Source organism: Crinia signifera, chromosome 2 (assembly GCF_055691185.1).
Source record: "Crinia signifera chromosome 2, ASM5569118v1, whole genome shotgun sequence".
Classification (NCBI taxonomy): Eukaryota; Metazoa; Chordata; class Amphibia; order Anura; family Myobatrachidae; genus Crinia; species Crinia signifera.
The window spans coordinates 255,556,614-255,584,331 of NC_139218.1; the positions used below are offsets into that span (position 1 = coordinate 255,556,614).

A 27,718-nucleotide genomic window follows, 5' to 3' on the forward strand; every position below is an offset into this window, starting at 1 on the left:
TGATAACCAAAAGGTTTAGTAAAATTTAGTAGGCTAAAACCAATAGTTAAGCTTGATAAGAGAATGCACTCAATTTGGGATATTGAATCACCGGAGACCATCTCCTTATGGGGGAGATGGCCGCCGGGCCCTATTCAATCCTCGACAGCATTGAGCAGGGGATCTCGCAGAACGAGCCCGAGTTCACAAGCTGTCGGGCTCGTTCTGTTGAGAACGGCCGGGAATTGCTGAGCTACCAGCCGCAGCTCGACGATTACCGGCCACTGCTCGCAGCCACGCCACTTTCTCGCCCCACGGCAGGCGGAACATTGAATCCCACCTGCTATTTCGCTGTCGCGTTGACCGAGAATGGGACAGGGTCACAGCTGTTGAGCCAGCTCGACAGCCGTGACCCCACATTGAATACACCCCTTGACTTGTTTTGTTTTTGTTATACAGATTATTATCATTGTATTCACTGCCTTGCAACATAAAAATAATGTTATTAATTATACTACATATTAAGGCTGCAATAATGTACACCTACATTCACTCACCCCACTCTTGCAAAGTACAGAATCTAGATCTGAATGCGTCCATAAGAACAAAAAACATTGCAAATAATTGTTATCTTTTATGACAACAACCTTAATATTATAATTTAAGTTTTTTCTCTATCCTTTCCAATAATGTATTGAGGATATGGGCTTGCTGTATTACTTTATTTCCCCGAATTGCAGCATCGTAACACTAGACCCGCCAGTACTCATACCAGTCTATCTATCCTACACACAGGTGGAGGATGCCAGAGTCAGTCTCTCTCCATAAAAACTCAAGTCTGGGCACACCAGTCTTCATACCACGGGAGCATTAAGCTATACATCTTTGGCCAGTGTACTGTATCCAGTGGGTGTGGTATGACTGACCGACAATCGGGATCCCTACAGTTAGTATACCGAAAATTGAATCCCGACTGCTGGTGCTCTGACAGGGGGGCAAACCCAAAGAAGCTCCCTGCGGGTCGTCGACCCCCACAAGGGAGAATAGCCCCTGTCAGTCGGGACCCTCCCTGTCGGAGCACCGGCAGTCAGGATTCCGATGTCGGTATACTGACTGCTATATCCTCTTTGGAACTATTGTGTATTTATGATTTAATCTGCTCTAATTTCATCTTGTTGGAAACATATGTTTCCATGAAATTACAAAGTGTTTCTGGGAAAGGATACAAACTTTCTATAGCATTGCATGAGATACTGTACTCATTAGAATGTATATATGATAAGCTGGTTGCAATGGCTGTTTGTTTTTACTTGTTTCATATTATGTTATTTTGATATTATTTAAAACTCTATAAAGATGAATATACATATATACAGTAGATATGCATTGTTTTCCATTCATTCCCTTCTTTGGTCTCCAGTACTACCAAATATTTCTTTTATTCAGTTAATTATTAAAGCCGTTACATTCATATCATAAAATAGTCTTGAGAGGATGGGTAAGATGTAGTTATTTAATATAAATATATGCTGAAGTCTGTCATTTCTGAAAATACCATTATGTTGGGCTCTTGTTTGTGCATGGGAAAACTAAAGGCTAAATTCTGAGATGGCCTAATTTAGCTCGGGTTCTAGATTTGCTAACTTCGCAGTTAAACAATTTTAGCAATTCTGTGGGAGCCCTCAAACTGGAAAATCCAACTGCAGTCTGAGTGCCAGCAAGGGACAGCAACAACAGTGCTGGGTGGGGTCAGTCCAGATGGAAGTCGCACGCAACGATGTGCATGGATACATCTGTAATTCGCCACCTGGTCCATGACATATATGACATTACAGCTTGGTTGAGAAAGGGTCCAGATGACTCAAGGTCAGGCAATTTAAGTAATGTCCTTTACATTCATTTGGGTCAAAGCTGGTCCATAGAAACAGGTGGAGTATATTGCAAGGCTTGGGAGTTTGGCACTCCTTTGATTGCACTATGGATATTCCATTCCAGGTGATGGATGCTTTACTTGCAACAAAGTAAAGACTTTTTCAGAATGCAACCATGCTGGCTTGAAAAGCATCTCCACTATATAAAATATGAACTAGCCTATTGTTTACAGGCATAATTTCATTTATCTTATTCTCTACCAGTTTTGCCTTCCTCCATCATCTATAAAGTGTATGCATCCTTTTCTTGAGCTCATTAACACTATTGTCAAACCAGATAGCTTGACGGAGTGGTTTGCAAGGTCATATATTAACAGGGGTGATAAAATTAATTGCAACCATAACATCCCTATTATAGTTATGGACTATGGTACAGGGATCTCCAATGGGATTCGGTATGATATCCTGACAGTCAAAATACCGTCAACTATTGACCGACGGTCAAAATCTCGACAAGGTCAAAATCTCGACAAGGTCAAAATACCGACACTTAAAATCCCGACAAGGCCAAAATCCCGACATGGTCAAAATACCGACATGGTCAAAATAACGACATAGAATGTAGACAGGAGAAAAAGTCAACATGACTTTCGGTCAACAGGTCGCGAGGTCGACATGGTTTTTTTCTCTGTTTTTTTTTTCACTGTACTTGCTGGCTGTCTGACCACACGACCTGGGGGAGGGGGGGGATTGGGGTGCTGCCAGCTGGTGATGGTGATACGCAGCTCGCAGTGGCAGGCAGCGGGATCTGTCCGAGCGGTGGCTGGAGCTTATAGTGGCATTTTGACGGGCGGCAGGATGCGGCTGCTGAATATTTTGAAATGACTGGTTGGATGTTGATTGGCTGAGAATCTCAGCCAATCAATGTCCGGTCAGTCATTTCAAAATATTCAGCAGCCACATCCCGCCGCCCAGCAAAATGCCACTACAAGCTCCAGCCTCCCAGCTGCCGCTCAAAGAGACCCCACCACCCACCACTATGAGCTGCCTGCCCCCCGTCACCACCACCAGATGGTCAGATCCTGCTGCCCTCCCCCTGCCACCTGGGGGGGGGTTCTGGGCAAACTGGTCCAACTTTTCCTTAGGACAAATTGGACAAGTGTATGGCGGCCTTCTTGGATGCTATCTGATAAACTCTGTGGACAAAGATCTTATTTGATGAGTTAAAACTTAAAGCCAAATTGAATGGTGGTCTGGTCATTTCGCTGGGTTAATTTTTAGTTCAGTGACTTCTAATTTTATATGAAATACAATATAAAGAGTGTGACCAATTTTATCTGTGGCAGAAGGAATGACTTGAGTGAAGCACAGACCATTCATTAAAGCCTATGTGGCCCTTAACCTGACATGGCAAACGTTTTAAATCTCTATGAGATGGTGGGTGATAATTGAACAACCTATGGCACAGAGAAATTATGCATGTTTGGGCGGCAGGTCCTTTCAGCCTGTACCTCTGTCTTGTCTGCTCTACCTTCCTGTGGTCTCTAGCATATTGGATCAAATAAAAACAGCTCTAAAATGCCATTTTACACTAGAAGGTGTCATTAGTTGTATTGAGTTACAGAGAGGGTGAAAAAGGGTAACTTTTGTCATATAGACATTGCAGCTATGTCTTGCACTTTGTTGTGTGCCTGGGATGTATATGTGGAGTGTGTGTTTATTTACAAAAACAATGATTAGTAAATTCTGGATTTCTATTGGTGTCTATTATAGAATATTGATGGTGGATCTCTACTTCTACGTGTGTAAAGTCATAATTTTCTTTTGATTTTCTGCAATTCGGCCTTAAGTGAATTGTCAATTTGGCAAATTAATGGAAAATGTACCCCCCCCAAAATAAAAAAAAAATTCTTAAATATATCTGAGACAGTTGAGACAGTGAAAGAGGGTGAACAATTAATATGTAATGGTCTGACTCTCGTCCGAAAAGCAGGGTTCTAGATTCAGCAGCACCACAACCCTAAAAATTCTAATAATAAACTCCCTTTGCTTCAAATCCCAAGAAATAGCAGCATGTTTTAAGAATTATTATTCAGCATTATATAATCTTGGAGACCCCTCCCCTACACATGACCCCCTCTCTAATCATGACCCCTCTCATATCCTAAATTGACACCCTCTGCCAAAGACTCTCTAGAAAAACCTTTTACTTTATTAGAACTCAAACAGGTTATATCCTCCTCACCGGCAGGTAAAAGCCCCAGCCCAGATGGCTTTCCAGTGATCTATTATAAAGTATTTAAAGAAACACTTGCTCTTAGAATGTTAAATGCCTTTAACTCCATATCCGCTAATTCTCACTTTTCCAATCAATCCTTAGAAGCCCAAATCACGGTAATCCCCAAACAGGGGAAAGATCCCTCGGTGTGCTTCAGTTACAGACCCATATCCCTACTCAATGTAGACCTTAAATGTTTTGCAAAATTACTAGCTCTTAGACTAAATGAATTCCTTCCATCACTTATCCATAACGATCAAGTGGGATTTGTCCCGGGCCGCGAGGCAAAGGACAATACCACAAAAATACTTAACCTCATACATTTAGCATCTCAAAATCAAATCCATACCATCTTACTGTCAACTGATGCTGAAAAATCCTTTGACAGGGTTAATTGGGACTTTATGAGGGCTGTGCTGGAGCACATTGGACTAGGCCCACAAACACTTCATAGAATACTATCTCTCTACACCCGACCCTCGGCAAGAGTGCGAGTCAACGGGATCCTTTCGGATCAATTTCTCATAAGCAATGGTACGAGACAAGGATGCCCCCTATCCCCTCTGATATTCGTACTCTGCATTGAGGCTTTAGCCAGGGCCATTAGGGCAAATAACCAGATAACAGGCCTACAGGTAGGTGATGTCAACTATAAATTAGCCCTATTCGCAGATGATTTGTTAACAATCCTTACACGGCCTGCCAAGTCACTCCCCCATTTCATGAGCGAACTGAATGTTTTTAGCTCACTCTCTTACTTCAAGGTCAATACCACCAAATCCTATGCCCTTAATATCTCCACTCCTCCAATGGTACTACTACACTAACTTAAAAACCTCTTTCTCGTTCATTTGGAAAAGCTCCCATATAACATACCTTGGGATGCAGCTTCTTAGTGACCTTTCCCGCCTATTATCACTAAACTTTTCTCCACTGCTCAAATCAATTAAAAATGACTACTGTAGATGGCAATATAATAAGATTTCCTGGTTGGCCAGAATTATGTTGTAAAAATGAACACCCTTCCTAGACTACTTTATCTCCTTCAGACATTACCGATTCATATCCTGAACTCCTGGTTCCAGTCAGTACAGACTCATCCAACAGTTCATTTGGTTCAGGAAATGACCCAGGATCAGCAGACTTATCCTATCACGCTCACCTCAACATGGCGGCTTTAGTCTCCCAGATATAAAAAATTATTACCATGCCATCCTGTTGAGTAGGGTATTGGATTGGACACGGAGTCGGGAGATTAAGCAATGGGTGGTATTGGAAAGCTTATATGTCCAACAGTACCCTGAGATTTTCCCATGGCTTCCAACTCTGTCCAGACTCCCGCACCCTCACCCAACTATATCCCCAACACTAGCCTGCTGGAAACTGCTACGCAGGAGACCTGAAGCGTCTTTGGAATTCAGTCCCCTTACCTCATTTCTAGGCAACACTGCATTTCCTCCCGGCCACACACTCTCCCACTACAAGAATTGGGCCTTAGAGGGCCTCTTCCGAGTGGGCCAGATGACACAGACAGCTGGAGTAAAACAATTCTCAGACATACAGACAAAATGGGACATACCAAGAACCGATTTCTGGAAGTACTTACAGGTACGACACTTCCAACTCACGGATAGTATTTTTAAACAGGCCTCCAGAGAAATGTCAACATTTGAAAGACTCTGTGTCTCACCTACACACCCTAGCCATGTAATATCCTCCCTATACAAGATATTACAAGGGACCAACCCCCAAACACACACTCTGTTTGTTCAGAAATGGGAAAGAGATTTGAAAATCTCATTATCGGAGAGAGAGTGGGAATCTGTTTTTCTCAAGGCACATAAAAGCTCCATCTGTGTACAAGTAAAAGAAACGCAATTTAAAGTATTGATGAGATGGTATAGATACCCTTCTCTCTTGCACGCTATCTACCCATCCATACCCCCCACGTGTTGGAGATGCCATAAGGATCTGGGAACCATGCTACATATATGGTGGACCTGCCCCCTCATTAAAACTCTTTGGGAAGATGTAATATCAGTCTCGACAGACATTATTCGTACTCCTGTCCCCACAGACCCGGCCTTTTGGCTGTTGAATCACTCTTCCATGTCTATATCCGCTTATAAGAAATCACTATTACGTCATCTAAGTAATGCTGCACGTGCGGTGAGTCCCACTTTTTGGAAATCCAGTACCCCCCCCACCCGATATTCATGGTTCTCTAGACTAGACTATTATATGAACATGGAAGACATGCTCTTGAGTTCAAAAGACAGAACATCTGAGTTTACAATTGTGTGGCTCCCGTGGATAGAGTATAAATCCTCCAAAGTATATAAAGATATCTCCTCATCTGTACATTGTGATTGATGACTCACTGATGATGACACGTATATGCTATTACTCTGGTCTATATATACTCTCGGCTCTTGGTAACCCCCTCTTTATCTTTCATTTCCGTTCTTTTCCTCCCTTTTCTACTCATTTATCTTGTTATATACTGATACGGAGCTAAGTGATTTTGGACTAATTATTTTGATAGTGTATATATATGGATATATACTATTATATTTCAGTTTGACTATTTTGTTGAATTATGTCCTGCAAACTATTTGTGTTTCAATTTGTATATGTATCTTCTTTCAATAAAAACAGAATAAATAAAAAAAAATTAAAATAATAATAATAAAATTCAATCCATTTAATTCTTGTAAAAGTCCAAATGGCTACATATTGTGTGACATGCATGATCAGCAATTTTCTGATGGCATGATGCTGCAAAAGAGCAAAAACAAATAAATGTAAGCCAAATAAAATGTTATTCTTGTCAAAATCCAAGTGGTTTCAGCTTATTGTTTGTGCGAGTGGTAAGAATTAAACCTATGAAGTAGCTAAAATAACGAGTGCTGTTGCTATGTGACTATAATACCCTCCACAAAAAAAAGAAGCAATTGATGTACTGTACATGTAACTTGAACTTTTATTAATTATATGTACCTTGATATGTTTTAATGCTCCTTTTTCACACAATTCCTAATGTGCCTTAAGTTAAATTTCCTCATAGGCCATAGTGGCATACAGTAAATTAAAACTCTTTTAACAGCTGCAGCCAATGTCCAACTAAAAGAGGATTAGTGGCTTGTGGCCAGGTGGGATCATTGGGGGACTGGTTTATTTACAGAAATCATAAATATACTAGCTGTACAAGGGTGTTGATGTAAAAACAACAACATATGCTATGCCGGCACATCATAGAAATGTAAAGGTTTGAGAAAGTCAATTGCTGACTCTAATTTACAATAGATTACACAGCTATAAGTCAGAAATGCAGACAAGGCTAGCAGTGTAAGGGTGTTCATGTGAAAATAAACAATATAAATCAACAAGCTATTGAAGCAAGTCCCTAAATGTAATGGTTTCAGAATGTCAAATGTTCACTTTCCTTTTCAATAGAGAATAAATGCCTGACCTGTACTAAGCCTTAAAAAGTGGTAAAATGGAGCTTGATAAACCAACAACCAATCAGCTCTAAACTATCGTTTTTCAAACACAGCCTGTGGCTTGGCAGTTAGTAGCTGTTTAGCTGGTGGTTTATCATTCTCCGGTTTTTTTTCCCGAGCTTAGCACTGGCCCATACAGAGGGGCAAATTTGCTAAGATTGAATGGATACGAATGCACATATTATTATCAGCCTAATTCAGCTGATTTGCTGTATTTATGTACTCCAAGCTCAGACGAATTCTGGTGCACAAATGAATATACCACTGATAGAACTTGGCCGTATATGGCCATAGAGTTTTATAGGATGGCCAAATGTACTATAATTCGTACAACTGGAAAATACTCCTCATTTTCCAGCCATATTTGGCTGAAGTCTGCACGGATCAGTAAGATCTGTGCAAGCTTCTCTGTGTAATAAGTAGACAAATAAATAAATAATAATCAATAAATGGAGTGGGGTCCCCCCTCTCGAGTATAACCAGCCCAGGGAATATTGAGTCTGTTCTAGTTGCACAAATGTAGGAGGGGGAATCAAATGGGGTCCCTCCTGTATTTCTATAACCAGCACCAGGCTCTGGCCCAGGCTTGGCTCCGAAAATATGGGGGACAAAAGGTTCATGTATTTTGAAAACTAGCACTGGGCTTAAACAGCCAGTGGTGTCATGCCACAGCCGGGGACACACTTTTTACATAAGGTCTCCCGGCTAAAGCATGAGCATCGTGGCCAGTCAGTGTGGGCCTGGTCCTTGGGAGAGTGGGCCCCCCAATAAAGGTGTCCCCCCTTAAAAGGGAACCCCGGCCTGGGCTGAAATCTGAGGCTGCCCCCCTGCCACCCCTGGGCTGTGGGCCGCGGGCTGATGGTATTAAAAGTTTTAAAAATATTATAAAGTATTGGGTTCTGTGGTGCAATAACAAGTCCCAGCGAGCCTCCCCCGCATACAGGGAACCACAAGTCCCAGGATGCAAGGCATTAATGGGCCCACTGGTTCTTGTAGTTACACAACAGAACCAATACTTAAATCAAACACACACAGAGTAATTTTGTAGTTTGCATGCATTTAGTTTAATGATGCTCTGGATATTTTTTAAGGAAATATTTTACCTGCACAACACTTTTGTTGGTAAGGTGCTCAATCAGAGGTCTGTCACTCAGGTGCCAAAAGGGAGGGGCAATTCTGGTTAGGAAAACAACATTTTGTATCCCAATTGCACACTGAGTGAGAGATATCTACATAATAATCAGATAATACAGAGATCTTGGTTGCATATATCTGCAGATATAGGGCTAAGCCCCCAGGCCGTACATCAAGGCATCTCTGTCACTGGGGGTCCCTAATACTGGGTATGGGTCTGGGGTGTGGGCCCCCAACATGCCGACACAGGCTGAGTACTCCAGGGCAGCACACAAATGAAAGCTAGTGGGGGTTAATAAGAAGCACACAGGTGCTATGTAGGGAAGTGAAGGTGTGATTCAAATACAAAATATACAATGTGATAGGAAAGAATAAGTGTTAATAAAGTGTTAGGGTGTGCTAACCTGGAGCAGACCAGCCCTACCAACACAGGGGGCACCACACTCCCAAACCCATCCCATTAGTAGTAACATATATGTCTGGGCTTAATAGCCCAGTGTCAGGCCACATGATAATGGCATATAACATCTGAGAGCCACCCCTGGAGATACCCCTGGCTTCTCCAATGGCACTCAGGTGTCAGCAATCCCTCCTAATGCTGACCCATCTATGCCTCTCTCAACTGCACAACACTTTTGTTGGTAAGCTGCTCAATCAGAGGTCTGTCACTCAGGTGCCAAAAGGGAGGGGCAATTCTGGTTAGGAAAACAACATTTTGTATCCCAATTGCACACTGAGTGAGAGATATCTTCATAATAATCAGATATTATTTCACCTGTCAGATTCTGCTTGTATTTGGTGACAACATTATGCCTCATACAATTTGTAGTTCATTTATTTTAATGAAAACTTGTATTATTACATTATTTGGAAGTAACCTCCTATGATGATGATCACTCACAATGTTCCCAGCTGAGCCAAACAATCTGAGGCTGATTCTGATGCAGCAGCATCCGGAGCAGCTTTTCTGCCTGGCTGTGGATGACTGTCATATAGTAACAAGCAAATTTGCCTTTGCATTTGGAAGCTGATCACGCCCACTGTTCTTATTTCTGCTGCAAGCTAATGCTTCATTAGTTTCTGGACTTCCACCAATCCCATGCTAGGTGCAATATACAAGGCTGAAACAAATATCCCATCTTTATTTGCACACTGAGAATGAGCATTGAAGCGTGTCCTCTAGAATCAATAATCAAAAGTACAATGTAGATATTTTAGAAATGATTGATTATAGATCCAATGATGCAGATTTACAGCACTTGACAGTAAAATCTTTATGCTGCATTTAAATAATTGTGAAGTACTGAAGGTTGCTAACTAACAACACTGAAAGGTGTACACAGGCACTAAAACAATCAACTAGACTATATTTATTTTGTTACCTGGAATAGGTTCTGCCATGTTTGTACTGCAGAACATTACCTTTGAGCAATATTAGTTAATACCATTCGCCATGTTCTACAGTATTTCTTATTTATTTTACTACATTTTAAAGCAATAGAATAAATTAGCACAGAAATTAACTTAAGATTTTAGGTACTTGTTTCCTAGCATGGCGCCCATCTCGTTGATTGTATGCCTTAAGTTTAAGGCACTTAAGGCATACAATCAACGCGATGGACCCGATTTTCTGTCAATCACCAGCTAATTTGCAGGTGAAAGACAAAATCGGGTTGATCGCGTCGGTCGCGGGCCATTATAATGGCCTGCGAAGCAATCAATGCGATCAACCCGATTTTACATAGGTGACAATGTGAAATGGGCCAATATGGCCCATTTCACATTGAATATGGTTAAAAAGTATGTTTAATGCCCCCCCCATTGTTAATGCCACCCCACTATTGACGCCAACCCGAAGCGTGGCAAGCGCAGCGAGCCCGCGAGGGGCGGCAGTATGCGTCCTCCGACCTTTTCATACCCCTACTATCCACGTCGGCGGGGAGTTGATTTAATAAAGTGTGGCGAGCCCGAAGCGTGGCGAGGGGACGCGGATACCTGTGAAGACCGCAAGGGGACGTGGATACCTGTGAAGCCCACGAGGGGACGCGGATACCTGTGAAGGTATCCGTGTCCCCTCGCGGGGCTCGCAACGCCGATGTGGATAGTAGGGGTCTGAAAAGGTCGGAGGACGCGTACCGCCACCCCTCGCGGGCTCGCTGCGCTCGCCACGCTTCGGGTTGGCATCACTGGAGGGGTTTACTAAGGGGGATTGCATATTTGCGCATGCACAAACGCCTAACATCGGACGGGGACCCCCTAAGAATCACCCCCTAAGTGTATGTTAGGTATGCCACTTTTTGTAATCAGCACATGCACAAAGTTGTTGCATGTGTACTTTAGGCTGGGTACAGAATGAGCAAGCAGTACCAGGAGGTTAGATGTGCAGCACGTAAAGCTAGCAATGTTACTAATGACCGTGGTCACCCGGAAATTGCCAACACAGGCTAAGCTTAAGTACACATTAGAAGACTTGCAAACAATGCTATTTTGTCAATGATTTCCTATGAACTGCTTGTTGCTCCCAGAGAATCAATACTGTGCATACACACTGAGCTATTTTACAAATGATAAAACAGTATACAGTACCTGACTGCCAAATCATTAGATTGTTAACAATATATGTCATTTGCTTTACCCAAATACCTGATGACCTGAATATACAAGAAAGTGAGGCCATATCTTTCAGGTCAGCTTACACGCTTATATTGTTACTACCTGGCTGCTGCAACGACCAGTGGCACCGCTGTTGGCTACCTAGGTGCTGTGCAGCTCAGCGAATATATGTTCCCTGCGTCTACGATCCCCAGGGCACATCAAGCGCATACCCTGTATGTGTTATGTATATCTGTACTGTCACTGTTTAGCTGTACCTAACCGGCTGCTGCACAGAAATCCAAATCAAATTCCTAGTATACGCAAGTATACCTGGCCAATAAAGCTGATTCTGATATTGTTTGTCAATTGTGCAAACACTTTAACAATGTGCGATAAATCGTTATACAACTCTTCCTGCATGTTCAGCAGATCATAAAAAGTGACCAACAACCTATGGAATTGCACACACTTGGCAATCTAAATAATTTGTCTTTCCAATCCATCGGAATCATCTAAATCATTTAAAATATTGTGTAATGTGTATTCGCCTTAAATGAATAGGCCGATGTATCAGTCAGCCACAAACACTGAATAATATATTAGGCAATAAAGGTTGAGTATCCCTTATACGGAAATCTGTTGATCTGTTGTCCAAATTATTCTGAAAACCAACCTGGCACTACTGGGGACATGATATGTAATTGGCACTACTGGGGACATGATATGTAACTGGCACTACTGGGGACATGATATGTAACTGCCACTACTGGGGACATGATATGTAACTGGCACTACTGGGGACATGATATGTAATTGGCACTACTGGGGACATGATATGTAATTGGCACTACTGGGGACATGATATGTAACTGGCACTACTGGGGACATGAGATGTAACTGGCACTACTGGGGACATGATATGTAACTGGCACTACTGGGCACATTATATGCAACTTTCACTAAATATGTGCAAGAAAATAAATCCTTAGTATCCATATCCAATTCATTGCCTGATATGGTACACAAACTTTGTTAAATTTTTTGAAACCTTCATTCATGCACAAATAACAAATATTTTTGTGTCTTTCATGTCTTTGATGTGTTTTACAACCAGCACTCATTTTGAAAATACTTACCTTTGGGAGTCCTGCAGCGGTGCCAGGAGCACTGCAGAAATAGCGTGGTGGCCATTTTGCCTACTATCTGTGCACACCCAGTGGAGTCTGAGGGCTCTAGGGCTCAGACTCCACAGCGCAGTGGAGGTTCATGCAAGCGCAGTAGGATCTGAGCACTAGAGCGAGCAGACCTTACACACCCAGAGCCACTCCTGGCAGAGAGGAGGGTGCACACAGGCCTCCACCTCTCTAAAGACATACATGCAATTTTTGTTCACACATGGGTCCCGTCCACATGATAGCTCATTGAAATCTAAAAATATTTTGAAATACAGAATAATCTATTATCCGAAATGCTTCTGTTCCCGGGTACTTTAGATAAGGGATACTTAACCTGTACTGTATATTGTTCAGTGGCCACATCCAAGGAGCATTGTGGGGCAAATTTATGAAGCTTGGTGAAGTGATAAAGCAACCATATCATATAGAAACTATATAGTGATAAAGTGACCAATCATAAAGCAGCATCTCCCAAATGCCAAATTGAAAATGAAAGTTAGGAGCTCATTGACTGCTGTGTTATCACTGGCCACTTTACCACTTCACAGGCTTAATAAATCTGTCCCCGTTTCCCGGAGGATATCATCAGAGCTGCTGTCCTGGCGAAATGTTCGGCGGTCCCACGCTTGGAAATTATGTCATCTGCAAGCGCCGCCACCGAACCTGTGTGCAGTGTGAATGGTGCTGGCCCGGGAACCTTCCGGGTCGGCAACGCAGTGTAAACGGGGCAAATCCCAGATCCGACCCAAATTGGAACTGTGGGCGAGCTTCACCAAACTAAAAATGCCGTAAAAACTCGGTTTTCGGGGTTTTTACCGCATTTTCATATGCAGCAAGGCGCCCCGCCGCTGGGGCTTCGCTGCGGGGGGTTACGCCAGTTCTATATGGCGTAACCCCATGGAAGCCTATGGGCTTCCCTTCGCGTCCCCCGCCACCCTGCGCGCCCCCCGCCGATCCGCGATGCCCTCCCTCACCTGTGTACGGGCAGCCTCCTGCTGTGCTGCCTGGACCAGTGACCACATCCTCCCTGCACCTCTTCCAAGTGCAGGGAGGAGGAAACGGCGCCCTTAAAGCCGGGTAAGTGTGCAGGCAGGGAGGGGGGAACCCGCTGCACATCACCGGCCATTGCTTTTGAGTTAATAATCGCATATGTTAGTGCATATGCGATTATTAACAATGCGAATGCCGGCGATGTGCAGCGGGGGTTATTAGTGAATCCCGCCCTCTGTTTGAAATAAAGGGTCATATCCGGGATTTTGATATAACCTTTTTGTTTGTACATATGACTTTTTTTTGTTAAATCTTTTTATTGAGAGAATAATATATGACAAATGAGAAGACATGACATATGGAATACATAGAGGCAGTGACGAGCAGTTTCTGTTATGAATGAACAAGTCAGTAATGGTTTACATATATTAACATCTAACATGTGTCATTGAGCAACCATATTGAGCCATAAAGTCACTGGTCTCACCAACACACCTCTGGTAAAAGGATGGGGGAAGCCTACAATAATATTCACAAAATCGACAAAATCGGGTTGATCGCGTCGGTCGCGGGCCATTATAATGGCCTGCGAAGCAATCAATGCGATCAACCCGATTTTACATAGGTGACAATGTGAAATGGGCCAATATGGCCCATTTCACATTGAATATGGTTAAAAAGTATGTTTAATGCCCCCCCCCCATTGTTAATGCCACCCCACTATTGACGCCAACCCGAAGCGTGGCAAGCGCAGCGAGCCCGCGAGGGGCGGCAGTATGCGTCCTCCGACCTTTTCATACCCCTACTATCCACGTCGGCGGGGAGTTGATTTAATAAAGTGTGGCGAGCCCGAAGCGTGGCGAGGGGACGCGGATACCTGTGAAGACCGCAAGGGGACGTGGATACCTGTGAAGCCCACGAGGGGACGCGGATACCTGTGAAGGTATCCGTGTCCCCTCGCGGGGCTCGCAACGCCGATGTGGATAGTAGGGGTCTGAAAAGGTCGGAGGACGCGTACCGCCACCCCTCGCGGGCTCGCTGCGCTCGCCACGCTTCGGGTTGGCATCACTGGAGGGGTTTACTAAGGGGGATTGCATATTTGCGCATGCACAAACGCCTAACATCGGACGGGGACCCCCTAAGAATCACCCCCTAAGTGTATGTTAGGTATGCCACTTTTTGTAATCAGCACATGCACAAAGTTGTTGCATGTGTACTTTAGGCTGGGTACAGAATGAGCAAGCAGTACCAGGAGGTTAGATGTGCAGCACGTAAAGCTAGCAATGTTACTAATGACCGTGGTCACCCGGAAATTGCCAACACAGGCTAAGCTTAAGTACACATTAGAAGACTTGCAAACAATGCTATTTTGTCAATGATTTCCTATGAACTGCTTGTTGCTCCCAGAGAATCAATACTGTGCATACACACTGAGCTATTTTACAAATGATAAAACAGTATACAGTACCTGACTGCCAAATCATTAGATTGTTAACAATATATGTCATTTGCTTTACCCAAATACCTGATGACCTGAATATACAAGAAAGTGAGGCCATATCTTTCAGGTCAGCTTACACGCTTATATTGTTACTACCTGGCTGCTGCAACGACCAGTGGCACCGCTGTTGGCTACCTAGGTGCTGTGCAGCTCAGCGAATATATGTTCCCTGCGTCTACGATCCCCAGGGCACATCAAGCGCATACCCTGTATGTGTTATGTATATCTGTACTGTCACTGTTTAGCTGTACCTAACCGGCTGCTGCACAGAAATCCAAATCAAATTCCTAGTATACGCAAGTATACCTGGCCAATAAAGCTGATTCTGATATTGTTTTTCAATTGTGCAAACACTTTAACAATGTGCGATAAATCGTTATACAACTCTTCCTGCATGTTCAGCAGATCATAAAAAGTGACCAACAACCTATGGAATTGCACACACTTGGCAATCTAAATAATTTGTCTTTCCAATCCATCGGAATCATCTAAATCATTTAAAATATTGTGTAATGTGTATTCGCCTTAAATGAATAGGCCGATGTATCAGTCAGCCACAAACACTGAATAATATATTAGGCAATAAAGGTTGAGTATCCCTTATACGGAAATCTGTTGATCTGTTGTCCAAATTATTCTGAAAACCAACCTGGCACTACTGGGGACATGATATGTAATTGGCACTACTGGGGACATGATATGTAACTGGCACTACTGGGGACATGATATGTAACTGCCACTACTGGGGACATGATATGTAACTGGCACTACTGGGGACATGATATGTAATTGGCACTACTGGGGACATGATATGTAATTGGCACTACTGGGGACATGATATGTAACTGGCACTACTGGGGACATGAGATGTAACTGGCACTACTGGGGACATGATATGTAACTGGCACTACTGGGCACATTATATGCAACTTTCACTAAATATGTGCAAGAAAATAAATCCTTAGTATCCATATCCAATTCATTGCCTGATATGGTACACAAACTTTGTTAAATTTTTTGAAACCTTCATTCATGCACAAATAACAAATATTTTTGTGTCTTTCATGTCTTTGATGTGTTTTACAACCAGCACTCATTTTGAAAATACTTACCTTTGGGAGTCCTGCAGCGGTGCCAGGAGCACTGCAGAAATAGCGTGGTGGCCATTTTGCCTACTATCTGTGCACACCCAGTGGAGTCTGAGGGCTCTAGGGCTCAGACTCCACAGCGCAGTGGAGGTTCATGCAAGCGCAGTAGGATCTGAGCACTAGAGCGAGCAGACCTTACACACCCAGAGCCACTCCTGGCAGAGAGGAGGGTGCACACAGGCCTCCACCTCTCTAAAGACATACATGCAATTTTTGTTCACACATGGGTCCCGTCCACATGATAGCTCATTGAAATCTAAAAATATTTTGAAATACAGAATAATCTATTATCCGAAATGCTTCTGTTCCCGGGTACTTTAGATAAGGGATACTTAACCTGTACTGTATATTGTTCAGTGGCCACATCCAAGGAGCATTGTGGGGCAAATTTATGAAGCTTGGTGAAGTGATAAAGCAACCATATCATATAGAAACTATATAGTGATAAAGTGACCAATCATAAAGCAGCATCTCCCAAATGCCAAATTGAAAATGAAAGTTAGGAGCTCATTGACTGCTGTGTTATCACTGGCCACTTTACCACTTCACAGGCTTAATAAATCTGTCCCCGTTTCCCGGAGGATATCATCAGAGCTGCTGTCCTGGCGAAATGTTCGGCGGTCCCACGCTTGGAAATTATGTCATCTGCAAGCGCCGCCACCGAACCTGTGTGCAGTGTGAATGGTGCTGGCCCGGGAACCTTCCGGGTCGGCAACGCAGTGTAAACGGGGCAAATCCCAGATCCGACCCAAATTGGAACTGTGGGCGAGCTTCACCAAACTAAAAATGCCGTAAAAACTCGGTTTTCGGGGTTTTTACCGCATTTTCATATGCAGCAAGGCGCCCCGCCGCTGGGGCTTCGCTGCGGGGGGTTACGCCAGTTCTATATGGCGTAACCCCATGGAAGCCTATGGGCTTCCCTTCGCGTCCCCCGCCACCCTGCGCGCCCCCCGCCGATCCGCGATGCCCTCCCTCACCTGTGTACGGGCAGCCTCCTGCTGTGCTGCCTGGACCAGTGACCACATCCTCCCTGCACCTCTTCCAAGTGCAGGGAGGAGGAAACGGCGCCCTTAAAGCCGGGTAAGTGTGCAGGCAGGGAGGGGGGAACCCGCTGCACATCACCGGCCATTGCTTTTGAGTTAATAATCGCATATGTTAGTGCATATGCGATTATTAACAATGCGAATGCCGGCGATGTGCAGCGGGGGTTATTAGTGAATCCCGCCCTCTGTTTGAAATAAAGGGTCATATCCGGGATTTTGATATAACCTTTTTGTTTGTACATATGACTTTTTTTTGTTAAATCTTTTTATTGAGAGAATAATATATGACAAATGAGAAGACATGACATATGGAATACATAGAGGCAGTGACGAGCAGTTTCTGTTATGAATGAACAAGTCAGTAATGGTTTACATATATTAACATCTAACATGTGTCATTGAGCAACCATATTGAGCCATAAAGTCACTGGTCTCACCAACACACCTCTGGTAAAAGGATGGGGGAAGCCTACAATAATATTCATCAGTCAAGTCTAATAATGTAAATATGACTGTTAAAGTTAATGAACTTTACACCCATGCACTAGACAGAAAACAATAGAAAAGTGTTTTCTGTTTGTGCTATTACTGTTGAATGTGTCCATAAAAAGAATTTAAATATAAATAAAAACCATCAGACAGTGGATGAACTTCAAGAACAGCAAGACTATTTTCTTTGTTTCTTGTCCTAAAATAATTGTAGATATAATAAACATATATACAGTATGTATATAGCTATGTATAGGCTGTGCAGCATTGGAGACTGACACAATACTTGACTTGAGAAGTGCATGACGCTTGCAGCACAGGCCACCTGCACATATGGAATCCTGAGATGTACACGCGTGTCATTGTCACCGTACTCCCTCCTCCGGAGCCGCCGCTGACGTCAGCAGCCTGGCCGGTGCCCCCTTGCAGCCAGCAGGAGGAGAAGGAGAGGGAGCAGAGAAGGAAAAGACGAAGAAAGGAGAGGAGGAAGGAGGGAGGGAGTTATGCAAAGACGGAGGTCACTGGGTAACAGTGCGCTTCTGTCCTGGAGCAGGGAGCAGCGAGCAGCATCTGAGTGCAAGGAAACAAGTGGCAGACACAGAGGAGCGGGACTCACTCATCATCATCACCAGAGATTAGTAACATCTCCTGGAGGGGAGCATCACATAAACCACCGCCTGCCCCATTACTTGCCGCCTGACTCCTTACACCTCCTGCAGCCTGGCAGCACAGTCCCTACAGTGACCTGTACAAAGTGTAAGTGGCCGTCTCCCAGCATAAGCTGTCGGTCTCTCCCTGATCCCTGCTCCTTCACCCTGTGCTATCTGAGTGCTGAACCTGGGAGGGGACCATGGCTTCATCTGCCAGTGGGATGGAGGAAGTGCGTTCCTCGGTCCTCACCCCTCTGAAGCTGGTGGGACTTGTCTGCATCTTCCTGGCCCTGTGTCTGGATATCGGAGCCGTTCTGAGCCCAGCCTGGGTGACGGCGGACAACCAGTACTACCTGTCCCTGTGGGAGTCTTGCAAGAAACTAGGCAACGACTGGAAGTGCGACTCAACATTGCAGAGCGGTGAGAGACTTCCCCAGCTTCTAGTCCTCTCTAGCACTCAGTATGCCAGCAGTACCCCATCTCCTTGTCCTCCCTCATACTTCATGCACCAGCAGTACCCGGCTCCTTCTCCTCCCTCATACTCCATGCACCAGCAGTACCCGGCTCCTTGACCTCAGTCACGCACACTCCATATACCAGCAGCACCCTACTGTAGCTCCGAGTCCTTAATTGCACCCCATGCACCATCAGTACCCCAGCTTCTTGAGCTGTCACCCACACTCCATTTACCAGCAGCACCTACTGTAGCTCCGAGTCCTTTATTGCACCCCATGCACCATCAGTACCACAGCTTCTTGTCCTGTCACTCACATTCCATTTACCAGCAGCACCTACTGTAGCTCCGAGTCCTTTATTGCACCCCATGCACCATCAGTACCACAGCTTCTTGTCCTGTCACTCACACTCCATTTACCAGCAGCACCTACTGTAGCTCCGAGTCCTTTATTGCACTCCATGCACCAGCAGTACCCCAGCTTCTTGCCATCAGTTACTCACACTCTATTTACCAGCAGCCACAAAACCTTCTTGTCCTCCCTCATACTCAATACACCAGCAGTGCCTCAGCTTCTTGTCCTCAGTCACTCACACTCCATTTACCAGCAGCACCTACTGTAGCTCCGAGACCTTTATTGCACTCCATACATCAGCAGTACCCCAGCTCCTTGTCATCAGTCACTCACACTCTATTTAGCAGCAGCAACCAAACCTTCTTGTCCTCACTCATAGTTGATGCACCAGCAGTGACCCAGATACTTGTCCTCAGTCACTCACACTCCATTTACCAGCAGCACCCTAGCTCCTAGTCGCCTCTTGCACTCCATGCACCAGCAGTACCTTAGCTCCATGTCCTCAGTCTGTCACACTCATATACTATCATCACTCTTAGTCCTCTTGCACACCATGCACCAGCAGTACCCTAGCATCTTCTCAGTCACTCACCCTCCATTTACCAGCAGCACATTAGCATCTAGTAGCCTCTTGCACTCCATACACCAGCAGTACCTTAGCTCCTTGTCTTCAGTCACTCACACTCATATACTATCATCACTCTTAGTCCTCTTGCGTACCATATACCAGCAGTACCCCAGCATCTTGTCCTCAGTCACTCACTCAGCAGCACCCTAGCTCCTAGTCCTCTCTTGCAATCCATGCACCAGCACCACCCCAGCTCCTTGTACTCACTCCCACTGCATATACTGTACCAGATGCAACCCAGCTGGTCCTCACTCATAGTTCATTCATCAGCCTCTTCCCTGTTCCTTGACCTCACTCACAAGTTGCACCCAAGCTCCTTGTCCTCTCACTTTGCACCAGCAGCACCCATCTCCTTGTTGTGGCTCACACCCCATATATTAGCAGCATCTGTTAGTCTTCTGTCTCATGTCACCCAGCACACTTCTTCCTTGAACTCTCTTATGTATTGATATAAACGAACACATCACCATTTAAATCACTAGTGCTATTTGACCCTTAGTATATGGTGCTGTTGGATGGTGTATGTGTTTTTCTGCAAGTGTGCTCAGGTAACCTGCTACTACATTCCAAATCTAATTGAAAACATACAACTGCTTTAAGATAAAAATATGAATATTTCATACTGTGCAATGTAAGTTTCAGTGACTATATGAATGGATCTGGTTTGACCTCTTGCCAATCCATTAGGTTAGGTTGTGGCTTCCTGATATTTACCTATTAAGATTCAATTTGTTACTCTGTTGCCTGAGTCTGTGTTGGATAGTGAGTCCTTTAAACTAATGCACATCAGAGCTGGATATACTGTATGTTCCTCTGTTTGTGCCATTGCAGTTGTGATGCACATTTGGCCACAGGTTGTGTTAAATCAGAGTAATCTCTAATTTCAGAGTGTTTATTTTTACATACCGTATGCATATTCCTGGCATGGTTGTTGTAAACCTACTAACCTTTTCTCAATGATCAGGTGATAATCACAAACCCGACTTATCAAATTAGTTTAGATGGACAAAATCCATGTAAGTTGATGAAATCATCCATTCACTCTGCACACCGAGTGTACATAACCCATATTTATGGTTTGCCACAAATGCATCCCTATTGTTTCAATATTTCATTGACATTTAATATTGTGTGCATTTTTCAGTGCCAATCATGATTGTACCGTACTGTATGTATTGTAGCACCTGCCTCCAAGGGAGGTTTTCTTGTTGTAAATAAATGTGACACACATTGTGCTTGAGAACATTCTGCTAAGCAAAATGTTATTTTACCTACATCTTACATCTATGCTTATATTACAAGTAAATACATTGGCAATGTAATATAATGCCTCTAGTCTCTACTTCAATTACAATTTAGGTTACATGAATCATTATCTAGATAAAGCATATCCCCTAGTGAAGTAGATGCCCACTATCACTACATTTGTGAAATGTTCTAATGTAAAAGCTTTCAGCTGAAGTCATAAAGACTACTGATGTGAAAAAGCAAATAAACCTCAATGCGTGTTTATTTTCTTCAATGATATAATAGAGCCAATATATTTTTACGTGGATCCTAAGTGTGATGAAAATGCTATGGCAGGCTAGAGTGCAATTATCAGCTCGGTTCCCACTAGAAAGGCTATGACAAGTGATATGAGATTAGTTTCCTGCATTAACTGTTAAAAAATTGTAGAAGACTGTTACACTGCTATTATAGAATGCACACTCATCCCTGTTGCAGTGATTGTTTCCAATACTGGTATACATTACCACGGATGTAGCTGTAATACTTTCTGTTATATACTCTATATCCTATCTATAGAGTTGAAACAAAGTCACAATCCCATGTCAAAATCTTACACTCCCGTGCGAAAGGAATTTCTCTATTATATGATAGTGGTTCCATTTTGTACTTTGTAGCTGCTGCAACCATTATTTTTGTACAAGAAGCATGTCAATTACATTATATTAATTATGCAAGAAAACAAATGAGTAATAAAATGGTTTTATAACTTTACTGCCTCTCTTCTAAGTTGACAAACCCACCACCACATCAACATTATATGTGGTTATAACACGCAGTTTTGGTATTCAAGTCCTCCCATTTTCTATGTGGCTACTCAATATATGTTCTTTGTGGCATTTTTTAATTTTATGTTATGTTAGAACAAATAGAAGATGCTTCCAAATCCTCCTATATAAGTATAAGTTTAAAATCCCTGCAATCATTTTTTGGTTTTTATGACCAAGACTTCTAACTGGTTTATTAATGTGCATTTCTGAAATCTCCTTAGCAACTGCAATTATATCAATGTGTTAGCTTCCTGTTATAATATCCTGTTTCTACCTTCGTTTTGTATACTTAAAATAGCAAAGAGCTTAAACTGGAGTATTTCCATTTCTGAGCTGCATTTTCTGCATGCATGTTTCACTGATTGTATGCTGGAGACTGTGTATGTGAAGTTGAAAGGCCATGACAAAGCTTGTTGAGGATAATGCAAGATGGCTTATGCTATTTCTAAAGGCTCATTTCATGTCAGCAGTCTCCTTTTTGTGGAAGAAAACAAAAGAATTGCTTTACAATATGAGAAATGTTACATTTTCACACACAAGTCAAAAATAAGAAACAGATGTGGCTTTCATCCAACTACTTCAAATCCCTTGATTTGTTTTTTCTTATTATTTTTTTTGTAATGTTTACTTTTTTTTGAAAGTTTCTGCAATGTGCGTCCCTTGCTTGGCTAACAAAATAAAAATGGGCATTTCAAGGTCATTGCACAAGCCCAGTTTCTCCAGCTATTTCTTGAGTAAATTAATAATTATGCCTGAACAGACTCTTTATGTCTGGGATCTGTGGCTTTTATATAAAGGGTAGTTGTGGGGCTGTGAAACCCCCTCCCAGCACCAATTTATCCTAATGATATGGGAAAAAAATGTTCTTGGTGTAACTGTCCAAAGAAAGAATGATAGTCAATCATAAGATGAAAATGGAATTATACAGACCGAGACATACCAAACACAGCACTGTCTTTTCTATGGTTACCACAACACATTTTCATTCTTGTTTAACCAAAGCTCCTCATGTGGTAGTATTGAGAGAGTTCCCATTTCTGCTAGCTGGATCCTGTTCAAGTCCTTGTACAGTAATTGAAGCCTTTCGAGTGGTGTTTTATGCAAGTTGTTTTTCCATTTGGGTTGCGGAACAATGTCCTAAACCAGTTATGCAGGAGCAAATTCCTGGGAATGTATTATAAACAAATATGTTCATCTTAGTTGCCACTATGGGTATCATATATCTAACATGTGAAGACCACTTGATATTTTTCTTAAAGATAATAAGTAAGAACAGAGGTCCGTTTTAGAAGAAACATATAAGATTTTCTGGAAATTTAGCCAATGAGCCTGTTTATTTTTCTACAAAATCAAGACCAAGGTCAAAAAAGTTATCGGATGAAGCCAGGGAAGATAACCAGATTGCTTAACATTCAACAAGGTTAAGAGGATAATTACCAATTGAAAATGAAGCCCTATTACCTGGGGTTCAACATTCAGGTTCAACATGGTCTGATGGATATTAAGCTGTGTTAAATGACCTTATTACAGTAGTTACTATTTAATATATTAATAACATGGGACATTAAGGAGTTTTGTAGTGTCATTTGCCCTAAACATGTACAGTTATTTCTTGTCAGCAGTTTGCTTACACTGTTACACTTAACTGTTAGTGTACTGGAATTAAGAAATGTTAAGAGTTGTAAAAAGCTCTACAATTACAGTTCCCGGTTTTAATGATATAAATGCTAAAGTTTTCATGAAATAAAATGAACCAAGATACACATTTGGGAGGTTATTCTGATCGTAGCGGCCAAACGTGCGTACGTTCGCTATTAACGTACGCTATCCGTACGCGGCCGTTGGGGTTGAGTCCACCCACAACTCAGCCGCATACGTACGGGCAGAAACAACGTCGAAGGGGAGTGGCGTACAATTGAGCGTACGCCAACGTACACGGACGGACCAGCCCTTACACTCCGACAACTGGCGTACAACAGAGCGTACGCCAGCGTTTACGGACGTCTCTCGTCCGTCTTCCCACCGACTTCTTGCGGCTATCTGAGCGTACGCCAGCTTGCACGGACGGGTCCCTATTGTTTTCAATAGAAAACTCAGCTTATGTCACCGCTCGTGAGAGTGAGCGTACGTCCGTGTACGCTGGCATACCCTTCACATATATGGACCTGCAAATCTTGCCTTTGAACTATAATTATGAAAATTAATTAATTGATTGAATTAATTAATGTGCAAAATAGTGGCCATGGGCTTAAAACATTGCTGAAACATCCTTTGTAGGTGTTAGATGTGGTTTATGTTATTGTATCATAAATACAAAACCTATGTTTGTATTAGAGTGAACACGTTGACACATGTCGACTTGTGTAGATTGAGTGTGCTACTGTGTAAAGTCTATGAAAGCACGTAGTGAATGTGTATAACTGTTTCGCAAATACCTACCTAAGCATATATAAGCAGGTCTTAAAAAGATTCTTACCTTAAATTAAACAAACCTTTAAATGTAGAGAAGTATAGAAAGATAAGCTTCCAATGTGTTTGAGTGCTGTGTGTGGCTTGCAGGTAGTGAAATCATGGTTTGGACTTAATAGACTGCAGCATTGCTTATTACATTCAGGTGTATGTGTTTGAGTAGTAATCAGCGTAAATTAGCAAACCCAGGCGCACGCTGGCATGCGGTATCTGTAGGGGTGGTTTGAGATGGCGGTTGGCGGCCGCCTGTTTTGTGTCCGAAATGAACGGTGCTTTATTCGATCGTGCGGTAGTAGCACCGCTCATTTTTGGTGCACACCCCCGTGTACGCCCATATTTACGCCCATTTTCCCTCATTATTTCGGCCGCTCCCCTCATCACGCCCCTATGCCGCCCCCAATGCCCGTACACTCGCGTATAGGTTTTTTCGCACGTAGAGACCCGTCCGTAAGCGTTGTGGAGTGTTCGCACCTGCGCATTAGCGAATGTACGCATGCGCAGATCATAAAAAACCCCGGGACGTACGCGTACGGCCCGGCTGCACCAACCAGAATAAGGCCCTAAGTCACTTGTACTCAAACATGGATATGCTTAAAACCAGGACTGTAATGACGGAGTTTAGGAACCTCTGCACAGAAGGATTTATTTTCTGTACGTGGTTAAACTACCAGTATATTTTGGATTGTGGCAGAAAATCATAGCACCTAGAAGAAAACCAGTGCAAGCATGGGGAGGACATACAGTACACATTTTATTTTTTTGACCCCGTCAACATTCTCATGTTAATCAGACAACTGTTGACTAATTATTTAGCATGACTTGTCAACAGTCAGAGATTGTTAACAGGGTCCAAAAATGTTTTGTCATTCAGCATTTCTTCTTAGATGATACAGTATGTCAACATGATGAACTGTCAACACACTGTCCCTGGTGGTCTAGTTGCTTTTCCCCTTCTTCTGGCAGTAGCAACAGCTCCAATGTCTTCGCCTGGGTCCTGGTGGTCATGTCTCTTTTGCTTCTGCCACAAGGTGCCAAAGCCGCTACATTCTGGTGAGTATTTCTCCATATCCTTAACCCTAATCCTTCCCCTAGTATCTAACCCCACCCCACCCCCCATAACAGCAGCATAACTCACACCTCCCCGCCACCTAACCCTTCTGACAGTGCCTTATCCTTATGGTCACATGTAGATTGTTTGAAGATGTCAAGCTGATGCTAGTCAACCATTTGACCATTTGAACCATGTTGATAGTTTAATGTTGACATTGTGGTGTCGTCCTTAAGAACATCAACATGGTTACTGTAATAAACCATCGGCCAGACGTGATACAAATTCCTCACAGTTGCAACCCAACCTCAGTGATGTGATGCAGTAATTCTAACCAGTGGTCCAAACATGAAATGGCCTCTAACTACATTTTTTGACTAGAGATTTTTTTTTCCAAAAAATGGAAATGCATCTTGGAATTGAGTTTAGTGGTGTTATTGACCCCATACACACTAACATTTTCATTTATGATTGTTTGTACCACTGCACACATTCTCTGAATATGTCCGCTCCATTCAACATAAGTGACTGTGTTGAGGTAAAGTTCAAGTGCTCTTTAACCACCGCATGTGAAATGGGATGCTGTAGCATGAAAAGTTTTAAGACTTGAGAAACAATGTTTCAGGAAGATTAAATTAAATAACAGTAATCTTTGCAGTAGCTTTTAAAGTTCTGGAATTCATACTAATATCCTTAGAAACTCATGTGTTCACTTGTTATTAGATTGTTTTATAGCATATGCATATTATTTAGTGCTTTACAGAGTATAAACATTCAGAGCAGTCCCTGCCCCAGTGGGGCATAAAATATATATTCCCTACTAATATTTCTTTTTGGAGAGTAATGGAAGTTAGAGCACACATAGAGAACATATATACAAACTGCACACAAATACATCCGAACAATACGAGGTGGCAAGTTTGACCACTGCTCCACTGTGCTGCAATGGACCTATTTCCTAAAACATCTGTTACGCAAGCAGATAAGAATTGTAATATTTCACAGGCAATATCATAACCATTTTAAAATATGATTTAATAAGTATATTTCTTTTATCCAGTACTCTTTAAATACTTTTGTGCTGATGTGTTCCAAGGAAAAGCCAGATGATACTAGTTTGTATTACTCATACAGGGCATCACAGTTCAGTCCATTTTAGTTGGTCTGTGCAGTGCCATAGGAAGCAAAGGTGCCCTATGCCAGAGCCCCACAACTCTTGCACACTTGACATAGTGACATCACAGGACAAGGACCCTACAACTGTATATGTAGCCAGGCATGCCATAGGGGTGCTGCCAGTTCCACCACCCCTCTTTAAGGCCCTGGGTCTATGCCAGTAATCAATATACATAATAAAAAAGGGGTACTGGAGAAATGGTGTTAAACATTAAGCAGCACAATATTATTCCTCTTCATAGTGTTGGCTTACAGTTCCTACATAATTTCTAAATAACTCTGTATGCCAACCTTGGATAATCCGGTTGGTGGCACCTTTCATTTATAAGCAGTCTTCAGCCGTCAATGGCTGTCAAAGGTGTCACCATGGTTACCATTTTATGTGTTTATTTTATTTTTTGAAAGGATCCATTTTATTTGACATTTATTTTATGTACTTCATAAAGTTTTTATTCTGTGAAGACTGAATCTTCCATTGATTTTTATATAGTGGAAGCTGATTCCATTATCACTTTTAACCCATCCAGTATTGTGTTCCTTTAAAACACTCCCTCTTATCATCAGTGCTTTGTAAATGATGGCGCCTAGTATGAGATGTTTGGATACAATTTGCAAATTCATTCACACCAGTGAATCTTTGAAATTAGTCTGATTTTAGAACCAAACAAATTGATTTACCAATTTCTAGGGTCCTAGCCCATTCTGGATTGTATGTGTGGTAGAGGATTATAGTATTGCTCAATACAGTAGTACCCCTTTCACATTGCACTTTTAAACCGGTATATTGCCGTTTTTTCCCCATTTTAAAACATTTAAGGCTGCAATGTGCAAGTGCCAAAGTTGATTTACCGGTTAAAGATAACCGGTATTTCAACACGGTTAAAAAGCAGAGTCCTACACGTTTTAAAGCCGTTTTTTAGGCAGTGTGAATGGCTCTATTTCAATGGCTTGAAACGTGTCCCTTGGGGGTTAAACGGGTTGAATTTTGAATGGTATTAAATGATTTTTAAAACGGTTTTCACCTGCAATGTGAAAGGTCTCAAGGCTCAGACCCGTTTTAAAGTCCCATTTAAGAATACCGTGTCATTACCCATTTCTGCAATGTGAAAGCAGTTAATCAGTTAATCATGTATTCTCAAGTGCCAATGTGTGATCACAGCAAAGCAGAAAACCCT

At 42.7% G+C, this 27,718-nt stretch overlaps 1 protein-coding gene across 1 annotated transcript in view; it reads left to right on the forward strand.

Moving 5' to 3' along the window:
• Nucleotides 1-18,130: 18,130 nt before the first annotated feature.
• Nucleotides 18,131-27,718, forward strand: part of TMEM47 (transmembrane protein 47) — a 102,426-nt gene continuing 92,838 nt past the window's right edge. Inside the window, exon 1 of the mRNA XM_083174333.1 lies at nt 18,131-18,776. Within this exon, the coding sequence (XP_083030459.1) occupies nt 18,557-18,776 (220 nt within the window). The 5' untranslated portion in view covers nt 18,131-18,556. The remainder of the gene's footprint in view (nt 18,777-27,718) is intronic.